The sequence below is a fragment of the Cupressus sempervirens genome, chromosome 7, assembly GCF_028749045.1.
Source record: "Cupressus sempervirens isolate cs-2001-9-10 chromosome 7, ASM2874904v1, whole genome shotgun sequence".
In the NCBI taxonomy this organism is placed as follows: Eukaryota; Viridiplantae; Streptophyta; class Pinopsida; order Cupressales; family Cupressaceae; genus Cupressus; species Cupressus sempervirens.
The window spans coordinates 392713042-392730481 of NC_143124.1; the positions used below are offsets into that span (position 1 = coordinate 392713042).

The following is a 17440-nucleotide window of genomic DNA, read 5'->3' on the forward strand; positions in this document are numbered from 1 at the left end:
GGTCTCAACTACTAGGCCATGTTAGGTACCCATGTACATAATGATATGGAATCTCTCATAAAGCAAAGAAAGGGGGAAAACCTCATGGGAAAAGCAAGCTGATCCAAGACTATAGAATGGTGTTCCTCCCCTTAGGAACAAACAATGCCAAGGGTACAAATAAGATGCTTTCATTGAGTGTGGAAAGAATCCCATGAATAAGTGATGTCTCTGAAACCTGCTCAACTAGCTAAAGAGCTTGTCTCAAAGAACTGTCTATCTCTACAAATGATGAAGAACCCTACTACAATTGATGATCATAAGTATCCACAATCACTTCAACTTGTAACGATCGATCATGTAGAGAATGAATGAGAGGATTAGATGGAACCCTTGTGACAATTGAAGAAGGTACTTCTACATCAAGAAGAAGAGGCAGATAATCAATACTATCCCCCAAATCTGTCATTGAAGTTGTAACTAGAAGACTGGATGTACCATGTTGTTTTGGACCTATCACTGTAGCAATGTATGTATGTGGATTGAACTAATGTAGTGACCTCTCACTGCAACTGTTGATAGAACCCCATATGTATGAATTTGTTGGAGCACTATTGCTGGTGTCACTATCAGTTTCCACATTGTATGATGTGCAGAGAGGAGTAGAGGAAAAATTGGGTGAACTTTCCTCAAAATATACATCCTTCTCCACAAATATCTGATGTGTCTCAGGATCTAGAAGTTTGTATGCCTTCATACCATCTTCATAACCAACAAAAGTACAAGGCCGAGATGACTGTGCCTTGCATCCCCTCGAAGATACCTTTGCCCATGCAAGACAACTGAAGACTCTGAAGTGTGTCACAATAATTTTTCTACCACACTATGCCTCAAAAGGAGTCTTTCCATCTAAGGCTGGATGAGGAGAACGATTAAGAATGTGAGTGGCACTAGAGATTGCTTCGACTTCTAATGATGGATCTAGAGACTTGGCTTGTATCATGCAACTTGCCATAGACTTAAGAGTTTAGATCCTCAATGCTACAACATTTGTCTTATGTGGAATGAATGTTGGTGGAGTCTGAAGATCAATGCCCTTGAGTCTACAAAAGTCCATAAGTCTTCTATTCATATACATGTTTCCATTATCCATTCAGAGTACTTTGATGGCCTATTTGGATATCTATTCTACATGAGTCTTGAAGTCTAGAAACTTGACCAACACTTCATTCTTATTGTGATGAAAATAGACCCAAGTGAACCTTGAAAATTCATCAATAAAATTCAGTATGTAGCGACCCTGGCTGAATGCAAAAGGACTTGCTAATACCATGTGAACCATCTATAGAACACCTGGTGCTCTTAAAGACTTCCCTCTCTGTAACTTCCCCTCTGGATGCATATCCACTGAATCTATTGAACATTTACCCATAGAAAAGTTGATTTGAGGTAGACCTTTGACCATTATGTATGTGCAAAGTTGTTGAAGGTAGTGGAAGTCAAGATGACCATATCACTCATGCCATAATTGCATGTTTGAATTTGATTGTGATAAAAAGGCCTTTGAAGGGGACTTGGGTACAAAATGGGAGAAAGATTATAACCTTTTGTTATGATTCACTTTCCCCACTGCAACCAAGGAATTGTCTTTAAGACTGTGCACTTTTACTAAGTTTGGAAGGAATTCAACTCTATGTCCATCTACAACATGAGTGATTTGGTAGATTGAAAGGTGGTTTGAACTTAGATTTAAAACATAGAGAACATTTTGAAACTCTCCATTTTCCATTTCCACATTTCATTTTCCTTCAACTTCCATTTTTCTATTATTCCCCACAAAGATGTGTGGTACCTTTGAGTGATTTAATGAAGAAAAATCCTCTTTTGAAGAACCCATGTGATAAGAGGCACCTGAGTCAAAGATCCATTTCTTTGAAGAGTTTGCATTTGCCATGAATGCTTGCCCTTTGCCCTTTGAATCTGAAGACGACCCTTTATCCTTATAAGCATTAAGCAATGGAACATTATGTTTCTTCATGATGTTGGTCAACTCATCAATCTTCTTGAGATAACACTCATGCTCTTCATGACCCGATTTCTTGCAATAAGCGCACTTCTTCTTATCCTTATTGTTGTTGTCCCCCTTCTTGTTAGAATTTGAGGACTTGCCTTGTTGATTGGATTATGGTGTTGTCTTTTCTGCATCCTCAAATTTGTTCTTCCATTTCTTCTTACCCTTTCCTTTATTTGAAGATTGTCCAACTGAATTTTGAGAACCCTCATTGGCCAACAATGCTTTAGACTAAAGTGATTTGAGAATCCCCATTGATTTCAACTTCTTTTCTTCATCATCCAATAGTTTAGCATATTTGTCAAAAGTGACTTTCTTGTAGGCATACCCTAAGGTAGTCTTTGAGGTGTTAAAAGAAGATACAAATGTGGAATACTCTGATGGCAGCTTGTTATGTATAAGATAGATCAGTCGGTCATCTTTGATAGAACTCCCACAATCGGTAAGCTTCGTCCTTAGTTCATTCACCTTGATAATGAAATCCTGTATGGAGTGATATGACTTAGGATCTAAAGAGACAAGCTCATCTTCAATTTTGAAAACATCCTCTTTAGACACTTTAACATATAGGCTTTCGAGGGTATCCCAAGCTTCCTTGGATGTAGAACACTTCTTGATTTGATACATGATCTTATCATCTACCCCCAAACATATATCACCTAGGGCTTTCCTATCCATTGCTACCCAAGCTAAAATATCACTTGCTAAAACTTTACCACCTACTAGTTTAGGAAGAGTACCATCTACATATTGTGAAACTCCATTATGCATTAAGTGATACCACATTTTGATGGACCATGAAGCATAGTTATGAGGAGTTAATTTAGGAAACTTAAAGTTGCACATAATGCAGAAAATGAAAGAAAAGTGTAGAAAAGAGAGAACACAACACCAAGAACACCCCCTCCCCTTTCACTAAATCAAGAAACCCCCCCAAAATAGATGCTTTGGGCACTTTATCAGTAGTGTGATTACAATGGGCCACTTGCCAATTTTGGCCTTCGTGGTCTTTTGATTTTTATTGTTACAACCTCTTGAAGGACTACAAATCTGGAACTTTACAATATGCTACAATTCTAAAGCATTATAAAGCAAAGAAAAACCCTATTGCTGAAAGTGATAGTTTTATCCAGACAACCCTACAATCTGATTGAGAATCTAGAAAGTAGACAAAAAATAATGCACTTTCGAAAAAATGGAGCCTATTCTCGACTCCAGATGTGCCTGTACGAAGCATTTGAAGTTGCAAAATGTAGGATTATGTAAGTATTGTCACCAAAAAATGAAAATTCTAACAAACCCTTGCACCATAACTAGAAAAGAACTATACCACTGAAAAACTTAGGAAATTCTACCCAATTTCAAAAAAAAATGCACCTGATTTGGAGTTTGGATGTTCGAGTTATGGGCTCCTGAAGTCAGACTGCAAAAATCGAAACCAATCTGGAGAGAGGTTACATCAGTGAATGACGGGGTTAAATTTGATAGTCATACAACCATCACAACAGTTCAAATTTGGCCTATTTTGATAGTTAGACATCCACCAATTTTAAGCTAGTGAACCTGATGATGTCAGCGCACCTTGCCTCTGTGATGACGTTAGCATGATGTCATCTATACAGATGATGACATCAACAACCTGTGTGTCTATTTTGTATCATACATAATGTATGGAAAAATCTAACATGTTAGGGTACGGTAGATGAGTTGGCAGTGCTGACTCAATGTTGATTAGGACTGATGTGAGCTAACTAAGCGGTACAATCACCTATGGATGATGTGGCTTATTAGGCTTGTGGCATGCCACATGTCGCTGATTTGTCTGTACAGATGCTAATGCTGGAGGTTGCTGACTATGTGACATGGTGAATTCAACTCATGCAAGCTAATACAGTCTCACCGCGTGGCAACAGGTGCTTGCATTGTGTAGAACACGTATCCTCTGCTCTCCTTGCCGTGTGGATGCGCTCTTTGCAGGTGAGGTCTGGGTGAGCTAGTAATTGGGTGCCTCATGGCTATTTGGTGTAGCTTTGAGCAGATGCTAAACTTTATATTGAACCTACTAGAGATTTTGAGTTTACTGCTGAGATTTAAAACAGCGAGGCTACACTAGAAAGAGATTGTGTTGTCGCATTTTAAAATGGGTGTCAGGGTTCAAATTGCAATCGCCGAAGTTTACAACCTTTTATCCCACATTCGTGGGTTGTGGGTTTTACACACTAGATAAAACCCACAATGCACTAAGTGCTTACCAAAGAAGCCCATGAGGGAAGAGGCTTGAGCGCCAAAATTTATGTGTCCAACCACCGGTTGGTGGAGAAATTTGGTGGTGATAAGGCTCAGCCGAGCGAGTTAGGCCGTCGGAGGTATAGTAGGTACAACCTAAACTAATAATGCCCGCTAATAATGAATAATACCACTGCCAAAAAATAAAATATTCTAACGAAATTGCAGAGCAAGGATTTGACAGCCCAGTTCTGCAAAAAATATTTCTCTAACTGGGAAAAATCTAAAAAATAATTATGAAAATACCCAAAAATTGCAGAGAATAAAATTAATCAGATCCAAAAATTAAATAATTAGATCAATAAAACGATCATACCCGAACTACAAATCAAGGCCTCTGGGTTCCAATTTGCAAAATTTTTTTGCCTCACGATCAACTCTCACCCAACATAGGCAAATTTATAGTTGATCTTCACTGAATCGACGCTCTAGATGCAATAGTGAGGTCATTTTTGGCTCTAAATGCTCCCAATTTCTATGGATCCTCTAGATTCGTGTCAAGGTGCTGAAGCATGAATAGTCTCGAATGGCTATGTGTAAAGAATCTCCCTCAATGCTCTAATACCATGTAAGAATTTGGTTTAGGCCAAAATTCACCCAAGACCAAGGAACTCAAACACAAGCACATAGTAGACCAAAGATAGAGAGTATGATCAAAATGATGATATTCATTCAATATGCCAGCTTGAGAGTACACTAGGAGTGCCTGTATATAAAGGCCTTAGGAGAGCTTCTAGAATGCATAGAAGTTAGCAACATGATAAGTCATACAACTAGGCACATGTCCACCAGATATGGGTTATCCTCCATTATGCACAGAATTAAGTGTGATGATGTGAGGATAAGCCTACAATGGTGTAGCACGCAAATCAGTGGTGTAGACAACATGTCCTAAATTAGGAGTGCGGATAACTATGTTGTCAACACGACAACTCTGTGAATGAAGCAAACTCCTGTGTTGTAGACACCATGTGCATAATTAGAGTTGCGTACATCAATGAGAGTACACAAACTCCTAAGTGTCTCACCTAAATAAATAATTAAATAATGCAAAATAATTAAATAATGCATTAACCTAAGTAAACTTAAGTAAAGTGTAATAAGTAAATACTTATTTACACCAATAGAAACATTTTATATTCTTAATCTTATAACATATCTATTATGTTGTTAGTTTTGGACCAAATGTTTTGATGTAACATTGTGTATAGCTTTTATTAAAAGTTTTCAAGCATCAAGAATTCTAAACATGTGATGTTTTGAACAGGAAGAAAGGGAACAACGCTATGTCAACAAAGCCTCTAGTGGTGGCGGTATTGTGGTATTTGATGTAAATAAAACAATGTTCCATTTGAGTCTGGTTGTTTGGCGTAGTACAAGTGCACATTGTACAAGTGTAGGCACTTGAGGACGAAGGAGGAGTCTACTTTCAATGATAAGTGAAGCAATTAATGACAGAGATGTTACTAAAGCAATGATTAGTGGAGACTATAAATTTCTCATTTGGGTAAAGATGAAAATCAATCCACATCGTTATTTCCTTTGTTAGTATGATTTACTATTAGAATCTTATATTTTTGTCATAGAGATCTTCACTGATAATGAGATTTTGATGAATCTTTTGGCCAAGGAATTTTACCAAAAATAGATGGAGAAATGTCATTTTTTAATTCTTGGTTAATGTCTATTTAAAAATAAAATAAAAAATTACTTCATCTACTTTTATCATTTAATCAAATGAGAGATAAAGGAAAGAAAGCGGATTAAGATTTGATAATTTTGACGGCTTAAATCTGACAAACAATTTTATTTGGTCGTATATCTACATTCTAACTTTGGCCTCACAGTCAAAGAACAATGAAAGCTTAGTGAGATAGTTTGACAAAAAAAATCCGTATGTAAATACTTTATCTAAATTATGTTAAGAGTTAATTGTTTAATTTTATAATGTAGTATAATAATGGTGGCAAAAAAATAAAATTAACGAATCAAGGATTAATTTTAATATTTTAATAAAAATTTTAATTGATTTTCTATTATCAATAAATGGTATTTTTAAAATTTTATATTATACTATTTAGTTTTAAAATGTGCTTATCAATTTTCAATTTTCAATTAGATTATATTTTAAAATTGATGATTAGTATTAAATTTATATTTTATATTTTTATTCTTAAATGCATATTAAAAAAATATTTTTCTATTTTTATAGTAGTCTTAATGTGGGATGGAAATATAAAGAAGTGTTAATGATAAATGATGGCTATTTTAAAGCACATGTCATATAACTATAACATAGGGAGACAACATTAACCATAAATTACTATCCATATACAGATAATATACATGCCCTACAATACATGGATTGTAGGTGTATTCATATTGATAATTAGAATGATTATTCACAACTGGAGGAAGCTTTAATAATAGAGATTGTAGGTGTATTCATATTGATAATTAGAATGATTATTCACAACTGGAGGAAGCTTTAATAATAGAGATGATAGGTTTGCTTATTGATAATATAAAAAATTACGAATGCATGAACTAGATAGTTATGATTGATCTATATTACAAATGCAAATATATAAACTAGTTAGTTATGATTGATCCCTACCATCCTAAATGTACTCTAAAGATAGATGAATGCACATTTTGACACGATATCAAGAGATAATTTTTCTTCCTCACATTCTACATTTCTTCACTACTAATCATAAATTCCCTCACGATATCCAAAATTAATATGCAAAACTTCTATTATAGAAATAATGAAAATGCATCTAAATTTGAACTTCATCTAATAGATACTCATTTTTTCAATCATATGCATCTCATCGACTAATCGTCTGCTAGTTTTAACAATGTATAATAAGTCACCCTAACAAATGTTCATTTTACATTTCCGTTTAAACGGAGGACGGTCTTACGATATTATTATTATTATTAGTCCAGCCTATTTATAGGCTGAGACTTATGTTTTCACCTGATTTTAGGCTATTAGTTTGCCTTAAAAGCTGTGCCTTTGCAAAATATTAAACATGATTTCCAATGTTTGAAGTGTCTTTTTTTTTTTTGAATTTCTTGAAAAGTATTTCTTTTTTCTTATTGGTTGACCCTATTTTTGCTAGGGGTTTAATTAATTTTTCATTCTGAAAATTACAAAAAAATTGTCTAATCAACTAAAAGTTTTTTTTTTTTAAAGTAAATTTAAGTCTCCATATCTCTAGACTTTCTCTTTATATATTATATGCTATATAATATATATAACTAGTAGTATGGAGAAAGGAAAGGACTAAGAATTAAATAATAAAATTTATTATAGAAGTTAATTAAATTTTATAAATGTTATTAAATTTTATTATATACTTTATTTTATATAATAATTTTTTTGAAATATATATATATATATATATATATATATATATATATATATATATATATATATATATATATATATATATATATATATATATATATATATATATATATATATATAATCCCTAATCTCCTTCATTATTATAATTTTAAAATGAGATTTAAGTTTAGCATTCAAATTAGTTTTACAAGTAAAGTTAGAGTTTAGTATGGGAATTCAATTAAGATTAGATTTATATTACGTTAGGTTAGGGTCAATAATAGAATTGCATTTAGAGATAAGCACCACAATATTTACTCATTTAATGTTTATATTGAAAAAAAAGTTTGAATAATTTTCTATTTTAGTAGATAGTAATGAAATGCATATTATTTAAATAGATTGATAGTAAATACGCTAGAATAAATTCATAAATTATGAAGAAAATTTGAGATCATCATATAAATGAAATTATTTAAGTCAATTGATTTAAAATAATATTGTACCTATTGATTTAAAATAAAAAATATATGTTCAAACAACACTTTCCTCTAATTTTCTCTAATTTTCTATTTCATTATTCTATGTTCTTATATTATAAAAGAATTAAATTTTATTTTAAAATTTATAAAATTAATTTACTTGATTTACTCTTTAATAATTATTACTTTATTTTAATTTTTTTCTTATAATTATTTACAATCATTTACTTATGCCAATGTTTGTTCAATCTATTCAAAAATTATTTATTTTTTTACTATTAGGCTGGACTCTTGCTGTAACACAGCTCTTGTTATTATTATTATTATTATATGGTAGCTTTACAGATTCAAGTTAGAGATTACCTAACAAAAATGATACAATAAAAATATATTGTATGAATCTTGCCTCTGTTTGCTTCAATATAATCTCTCATACTTACAGGTTTCCAGTTCAGGACGAAACAGGCCAAATCGAAGTTAGCAAAAAAACATTGGAGTTACCTGCCTACTACATCCCAGTTGCATATGGGTTTCATATTCCTGAAGAAGGATAGTGTTTTACAGCACTATAGATACATAATTTTACTTAAAAGAATGTTGGTAATAATAGTTTCTATTGTTTGAGCTCTCCCAGCATGCTTCAATGGCGGAGGGAAGCACACCATTGCAACAAACTACATTCACTTCGGAGGATCGTGCAGTTCAATATAAACTCTACTACCCCTTCCATCTTTACTCCAATTAGACAACCCCTTACAGAAATACCCATCAAGGAGTCCATTTTCACATTGTGCGAAAGTGATCTATTACGAAAAGCTCTGGAATTCGTGGATTCCTCAAATCATCATGGAAGTACAGCTGACCCAGAAACATTTGCTTCTCAGCTACAAAACTGTGCAGACGAAAATGACTTGGAAGGAGCTAAGCAAATCCATACCCAAATTATTAGAAACAACTTTGAGCAAAATCTCTTCGTATCTAACAAACTCATAAGCATGTATGGCAAATGCTCGAGACCATTAGATGCTTGGTTGGTTTTTAATAGAATAGATAAGCCAAACCTAATTTCATGGAATTCCATGCTTAGGGTATATGCCATGCATGGGTTCTGTGAAGAAGTACTTAAACTATTTAGGAAAATGCAATTAGAAGGGGTAAAGGCTGATAATTTTACACTTCCTAGTGTTCTCAAGGCCTCTGCTGGCATGTCTTTTCTGGAACAGGGGAAGGAGATTCATGGCTTTTTAATCAAATATGGGTTGGATGGAGAACTGGGAGTAGGAAAGGCAATTGTAAACATGTATGGTAAATGTGGGAGTGTTGAGGATGCACGCCTTGTGTTTGACAAAATGCCTCAGCAAGATTTAGTATTGTGGAATGTTATGATTGCAAGTTATTCGCAGAATGACTATTGCTACGAGGCCTTTGAGGTCTTTCGTAGGATGCTGTTATCTGGGGAAATGCCCAATTGCGTCACTGTTGCTACTCTGCTTCAAGTGTGCGCTTGCTCGGAGACTACAAAGTTGGGGAAGAATGTCCATTCATACAGTATAAAACGCGGACTTCAAGCAGAAATTCTTGTAGGAAATGCTCTTGTAAACATGTATGCAAAATGTTGGGGGATATGGGATGCATCGCGCGTTTTTAATGAGATGAGCAAGAGAGATGTGGTCTCTTGGAATGCAATGATTGCTGGTTATGGTCAGCACGGACTTGCTGATCAGGCTTCGGAACACTTATATCAAATGTTAGCGGCAGGCGTCAAACCCAATCTGGTAACCACTCTCTGTGTTCTCTCTTTTTGTTACTTGTCGCAAGGCAAGGAAACTCATGCTTATGTAATTAGAAGCGGACTCCAGTTAGATGTTTCTGTAGGGAATGCCCTTGTGGACATGTACTCGAAATGCATGGCCATAAAATTAGCAAGACGAGTGTTTGAAAAAATTGCCGAGAGAGACATAATTTCTTGGAATGCAATTATTGCAGGCTATGCACAAAATGCGTATTTTGCTGGTGCCATACACCTGTTTGGTCAAATGCAACTGGCAGGATTGAAACCAGATGCAGTTACCATTGCATGTGTCCTTTCTGCATGTGCCTGCTTAGAGAATCTCCGAAAGGGCAAGGAAATTCATGCTTACATAATTCGAAGTGGAGCCTTTTCAATTGACATTGCCGTGAGCAATGCTCTCATAAGCTTGTATGCAAGTTGCGGGAGTCTAGAGGTTGCAAGTCTTTTGTTTGTCAACATGTCTGAAAGAGATTTGGTATCCTGGAATGCAATGATTTCAACTCACGTCCAGAAAGGAAGTTTTAGTGAGGCCATAAAACTATTTCATCAAATGGAAAAGACACATATGAAACCAGATTCCGTCACCATCTCAAGTGTTCTATCTGCATGTGCTCGTCTTTCATCTTTGAAGCTAGGGATGGAAATCCATTGTAATATAATCAAAAACAGTATTCTTAGCACAGATGTTGTTGTAGGCAATGCCTTGATTGACATGTATGCCAAATGCGGGAGACTGCTGACTGCACGTCAAGTGTTTGACAAAATGCCATCTAGAAATATTGTCTCAAACAATGTAATGATTACAGGGTATGCTATGTCCGGTGATAAGGAGAGTGCAGAAAATGTATTTGATAAAATGTCTGAAAGAAACACATCCTCGTGGAATGCGATGATTGCTCTCAACACTCAACATGGGTATGGCAATGAAGCCCTAGAACTCTTCCACAAAGCTCAACTGGCAGGTATAAAACCTAACAGTGTCACTTTTGCAAGTATTCTCTCTGCATGTTCTCAAGTAGTAGCTCTGCTGCGGGGCAAGGAGATTCACAATTACATAATTAAAAGAGGTCTTGATTCAGATGTCTTTGTGACAAGTGCCATTCTTGATATGTATGCCAAATCTGGGAGCCTACAATATGCATGCCAAGTATTTGAAAAGTCATCTAAACTGGATATGGTCATATGGACTGCAATGATTTCCGGGCATGCTATTCATGGACATGGAGATGAAGCTCTCTCAATGTTTTATCAGATGCAGCAGGCAGGTTTAAAACCAGATCATGTCACCTTCACTGCTGTTTTGTCTGCCTGTAGTCATGCAGGTCTAATTGATCAAGGGTGGGAAAATTTCAATTGCATGATTAAAGATTATTGCATCACACCCAATGTGGAGCACTATGCTTGTATGGTAGACTTGCTTGGTCGGGCTGGGCATCTACAAGAGGCCTATGATTTTATCAAAAACATGCCACTAAATCCAAATTCTCGCATATGGGGAGCTTTGCTTGCTGCCTGTAGAATCTATCATAATACAGATCTAGGAGAACATGTGGCAGATCAAATTTTTGAGTTGGAGCCTACAGATACTGGAAATTATGTTCTCCTGTCAAACATTTACGCTGCAGTGGGCAGATGGGATGGAGTACAAAGGATAAGGAAGCTTATGAAAGAAAAAGGATTGAATAAATCACCAGGATATAGCTGGATTGAGGTAAAAAATAGAGTATATCCATTTCTTGTAGAAGACATAGGATGTCCATAAATCAAAGTCTACAATACTCTGGACAAGTCTGGTGAAGAAAATCAAGAAGGGAATGCCTCTATTATGCACAGAGGTGTACAATATTCTTAAGTGTTTCATAATATAGAGAGTAACGAGAGCAGATTCATTTAGACCACAGCATTTCTTTAACCATTGATTTTAGGGTTATGAGAAAATGGCCTATACCTCTTATGGTAATCAAGCCCCTAAACATTACTGCTTGAAATCCATTTTTATGTTACCCTCAGTTCATATGGAAGAGAATGTAATTGAGAAACTTATGTGAAAATTCAAGATATATGTGTTGTATGAAAGCCAGATCATATTTTTATTGAATTTGGACAAGCATTATGAAGTCATCATCTTAAGCACTACTGCTTTACCATCAGAGGCCAATAAGCAACCTGTGGATGCAGTTGGCAATATCACAAACTGCATCTGTATGAGAAGTATAGTGCCATTCGAGCAAAAATGTGACCCAGAAGTTGCAGTCTGCAGAGTTTCTAATTGATATGGCAGATTTAATAAATCGCAGAAAATCTAAAGAAAATTAATGGCAGGAAGATCAGACAAAAATTACTAAGTGGTAATATGAATCTTAATGTCCTGTAGAGCCTTCAGGGGGCCATAAGAAAGTTCTTGGTGCACTGGAGTGCATCCCAAATGCTACATGCATAAATACCAACATACCATCATGAGCATAAATGTGCGCTATGTATGGAGACCTTCACTTGCATCAAAAAGGTCATGCAAATAAGTTAACTGATTACGCTGAGAGGCATTCTCCAGTCACTTACTGAGGCAAATACCTGTGTCAATAAATAGATGACCAATTTAATTTGGAATGGTTGTGACTGCAAAATGCATGCAGGTAGTCAAAGAGTAACACAGAGGAAGGGAAAGAGTAGCCTATTGCACATTATGACGAGCACATTTAAAAAATACTACTTACTACCCAGGTGCCTCCATTTGGGTTCACATTGGGATGTTTTTGGGTTGCAGGGGTTTTCTTTTTGTATCACAGCCTTGCAGCGCAGTTTGAATCCACTTTCACACCAGTCTTTGTATACACAAGGAAAATGACCCAAACACACCTTCTAGGGTGATAGAAAATGACACAGAAAAAGAAGCATGCACAGCAAATAAAGCAAATCAAATTACTAGTTTTTACAAGACAGACAGGTCAGTCGTTATTTATGTTCCTTTTTAAGTGACTTTTGTCTTTTGGAAGATATTGAGGGATAAGTGATCGGAAGAAGACCTGCCTGTGGATGGTCCCTTTTCCATCATGAGTAGTTATGGTTTTTGGTCATAGGTTGGAGGCCTATGGTTCTATCCTAACCCTGCTGCTGATTGTTTTGTGAATAATATAATTGAATATGGAGATCCTCCACAAAAATGTGAAAATGTGTAGAGAGTCAACTGTTCACAAGTCCACCTAACACTTGAAAAGATTCTTATTTGTCCTACTATTATACTAGGTTGAGAAATCAGAGATTTAATGTACAATGTGCAGGTTAAGTTTTCAGGGATGAGGAGATAAAGAACACAAGAAAAACATATTCATTAGAATCTGGGATTCAAAATTTAATACAGTGGTCATGTTACCAGGGACTATGAGAGTAAGGAAGTGGTCTTGGTTTGGGCAAAAGTCTCAGTAGACAAGTTTTGATTGATGGTATTGTTGTTATATATTTTTTTTTCTTGGCATTGGTTGTAGATACATCAAACTCATCTTTCGTGAGTCTTTGAGGAAAGCTTGAGTTCGTCATGTCACAATGGTAATCAAGAGAATAGGCCAATCTTGGAAGCCTTTCATCTTTAATCCTAAAAGAGAGGAATCAACTGATGTTGACTATAAGAGAACAACTGCAGTTAGGTGTGAATCTAGTTTTTTTAAATATTATTAGTCTACACGACTGGCCAAAGAGTTTTAATGATTATGTGAGAACATAAACAATCAAAGTCAATTGAACAAATTAGAAATACTAAAACTACCATTCCAAAAGCAATTGCCTTTCTACACCTATTGGTTCTTTATAGCTTGCTTTTTCTTTTTTTCTAATATTCTTTCTTCTAGAACACCATTGGCCCCAACATTCACACAGTCTATCTTGAAGCCTTTCAGTTGCAACCTTTAGGGAGCATAATAAACAAAGGCAATATTAAATTCATACCTATATCTGGCGACCCTAAGGATATCTACAATTGAAGACCTATCACCGTCCTCAATGTCTCCTATAAGATCATCGCCAAGGCAATTTCCCTTAATATCTGACACCTATTGCCGCAGGTTGTACACTCGGAGGAAACTAGCTTTATCAAGTCAATATCATTGCAGTTTGGGAAGGCATGGAATGGGCCCATCAATCTAGACAGCAAGCCATGTTTCTTAAAATTAATTTTGGCAAAGCATACAACTGTATTGAGTGGCCCTTTATCCTTGCAATGTTGCAAGCCTTGGGGTTTGGTCTTTTTTTTCTTCAATCGGTGTAAATGCTTTTTGGGGATGCCTCTGTGTGCATCACCATTAATGGGCGTCAATCTGAGGCTTTTGGGTTCTTCAGATATATTCGCCAGGGGTGCCCTCTTGTGCCTTCTTTGTATGTGTTGGCCATTGAAGGGTTTGGTTGCTTGCTAATGCCATTTCAGCAAGGCAAGTGAGGGGCATTGCTCTCCTTGATTCCTTTGACCAATTGGTCAATGGGCACTTTGCTAATGACTCCTTTCTCACTCTCCTTGAGGAGGATAAACATTGCCAATGCTTTAAAATGCCTGGATACTTTTTGCCTTGCCTCTGGTTCAGCTATCCAGTGGCACAAGACTTTGTGCTACAAACAAGCTTTTCTACCTAGCCCTCCTTGGCTTGCCAAGTTCCAATGGAAATGTATTCAACATGGGGAAGTGTTTTAGTTTCTTGACATACCTTTTGCCTTTCAAGCCTCCCCTGTGGAGCTTTGGAATGTGGTCTTGACTAGGATTGAGAAGAAGTTAAATTACTGGATTACCAAACCGCTTTCGTTGGCTAGAAAATTCCAGATATGCTCCAATGTGTTTGTTGCCACTCATATTTATTACTCCTCCTGAGGGGCGCCTTAGAAGGCTTCATATCTTAGGCTTGAACACTTATTGTGTGACTTCCTCTGAAGCTCGGATGCCTCACACCATGCCTTCCATGGGGTAGCATAGGACTTTTGTTGTTTGCCTAAGGAGTCAAGGGGCCTCGGGCTGCTTTCTACCCAGAACCAGGGGATTGCTTTGTGTGCCAAGTGGGTCATTTGTGCCCTCACTGGAAATGAAGCTTGGAAAATCCTTTTGCGGCATTGTATTTCTTCAGGTTTTCCGGCCAATCAGCCTGCCTAGAAGAGGATTGGTTTTCAAATCCTCCTGGTCACTCCCAAACTAGTTCAAGTTCAAGTGACCTTTATTTCCAAAAGCATTTGGAAAGATTGGGAAGCCATTAAGCCTTGGCTTCACTAGGTTGGAGATGGGTTCAGAGATGGTCTCTCTATGAAGCAGCAAAAGTTGTGGTAGTCTCCTTGGTTTGTTGTTCAAGGGATCCCCTTGGCTAAGATCCAAGGTGCCAGTGCGTTGCATTTTTTCAAACGTGGCATCAAGACTCTTAGAAACCTTTTGTTTAGAGTCACCATGAGTCTCCACTCATGGGAAGACATGCAAGTGCAATTCAGGGTATCCCATCCAAACCAATAGACATTTGATTTTCTAATTTCTGCGATGCTTTCACATTTATTACACAAGTTGGGTATTCAATCTGTCAAGCTTTGGTGGAAGGATTGGAAATGGTATCCAACTACTCCTTTGTCTATTTATAAACCCAAGTTGGGTTATTGCTGGTTGGTTTCTCACTTGCCTATGGTGGATGTGCTCAACCAGCGTTGGCATTTGCATTCTTCTTAGCAGACCTAGAGATATAGATTCACCATTGTTTGGCAACCTATCATTGTTAGGGATAACTATAGACATAAATAACAATTACATGCAAATATAACCAATATCAGAAAATAATAAATCACACAGAAGAGACCACAAGATACCAAGATTTAACATAGTTTACCCAATCCCTGGGCTATGTCCACTAAACAATGAGTCCAATATTATTATTATCTAGTGATTTCAACCTAATTACAATTCATAATCCCTTATAGTTCAATACCACCACAAGAAGCAATTATGAAATATTTACAATACTTCACTGATTAGTCACCACAAACTAAGAATCATTGAGTGAAGAAATTGCACACTTTGCCTAGTGCATCCTTTTCCAAGGGTTGCCCTTGGGCCGTCATCTCTGCATTTAGGTGTTCTAGACCCTAGATGCCCTTTTTGTGGGTAGCCTGGACCCTAGATGCCCTTTTTGTGGGTAGCTTGAGATATTTTTGCATATTTTCTGGTTTTGTAGACGGGCCCAGTAGTATTGACATTAAATTCTTTCATGCCTTTTCTTGGCATATGATCCTACTGGGGGATTCGCCCAGGCTCCCCTATAAATACTCTCAAATTTGGTGTGCTTTTAGAATGAAGATCTTATTTACTATATGGAAGGACATAAATGTTGTGTTTTCTCACAACTCTCTTGACATTAATGTTTCTATGTATACTAAAACTTGCGTGTGCAATAATGTGATGATGCAGATTCAAGTACAAATAGATAAAGTGGCTTTGGAGGTGGCCCACTTACAGGAGTTCTTAGCTCATTGGGGGAATGCTCCTTGTATGATTGCCAGAGTACCACTTGATGTCATTTCTCGGGATCGTACACCTCCTCGTAGTCGTCGACGTGGATGCAGCAATTCAGCCTGCTAATCTCACACACCCAAGTCGTAGCCTCCTTGCCACTCACCCAATGGTGGCTTTGGAGGTCATCAACGCTCAGTTTCCCCTCCCTAAGGCATGGTTCTGGCTAGTCCTCGGTGGCTCCCCTTGTTGCTCTTGCTTCTATGTGGCCTTCTACCCATTGAGATCCTAAGTGGTCCTTCCCCCAGCTAGACTTGGAGATCTCACCTCCCAGGCCGAAGGGAGATAAAGATAAAGAGAAGAATGATGATGCCGTGTATGGGTGGGCTCTTCCTAAGCCCCCACTAATTGCGTTGATGTATGGGGCCATGATGATCATGATCCTCCCTTAGTTGGCACTGCTCTTGTAGCCTGATGTTGTTTTATTTATTCTTTTTTTTGAATAGTTAAGTGTCCAACCATTGGTCATGTGAACTCTCGTGGGGTGACCTTGTGTCCCTCGGCCCTATTTTGTGAATATGTAACTTTATATTTAAATTAATAGAAAGGGACCTATTCACCAAAAAAAGTTCATTATTTTGGATTTTCAAATATCTATGGTGATCATCAATTCTGCTCCATCTTCTTGAGAAACAAGGTCACGTTTTAGGAGAATGGATTTCTCATTGCTTTAGAAGAATAGATTTCTATGCTAATATCCACTTTTGTGCTCAGTTTTTGTCACTCTTGGCCTAAATGTCACCATCACTTTGTTTTCCATTTTTCTAGGTCCTCTATGGAACCATTTGTAATGTCCCTTCTTCACATATTAAACCTAGATAAACCCAAGTGATCATCAAACAACTATGAGTGTCTTAATGTCACATAAAGGACACCTAAAGTTATAATATGAAGTTATAATGAAGTTTAAAGATTTCAATAAGTGTTTTATAATTAATATATATTTTAAATAATG

The 17440-nt window shown here is 36.5% G+C and overlaps 1 protein-coding gene across 1 annotated transcript; it reads left to right on the top strand.

Moving 5' to 3' along the window:
* The first annotated feature begins 8602 nt into the window (after positions 1-8602).
* LOC149547166 (putative pentatricopeptide repeat-containing protein At5g08490) lies at positions 8603-13344 on the top strand. Its single transcript, XM_089791532.1, has one exon. It carries the CDS (start codon positions 8812-8814, stop codon positions 11728-11730), a length of 2919 nt encoding a protein of 972 aa, XP_089647658.1. The 5' UTR covers positions 8603-8811; the 3' UTR covers positions 11731-13344.
* The last annotated feature ends 4096 nt before the right edge of the window (positions 13345-17440 follow it).

What these genes read in the sequence shown, in the direction of transcription:
- LOC149547166 (XM_089791532.1), top strand. Translation starts at nt 8,812, where the DNA reads ATGCTTCAATGGCGGAGGGAAGCACACCATTGCAACAAACTACATTCA.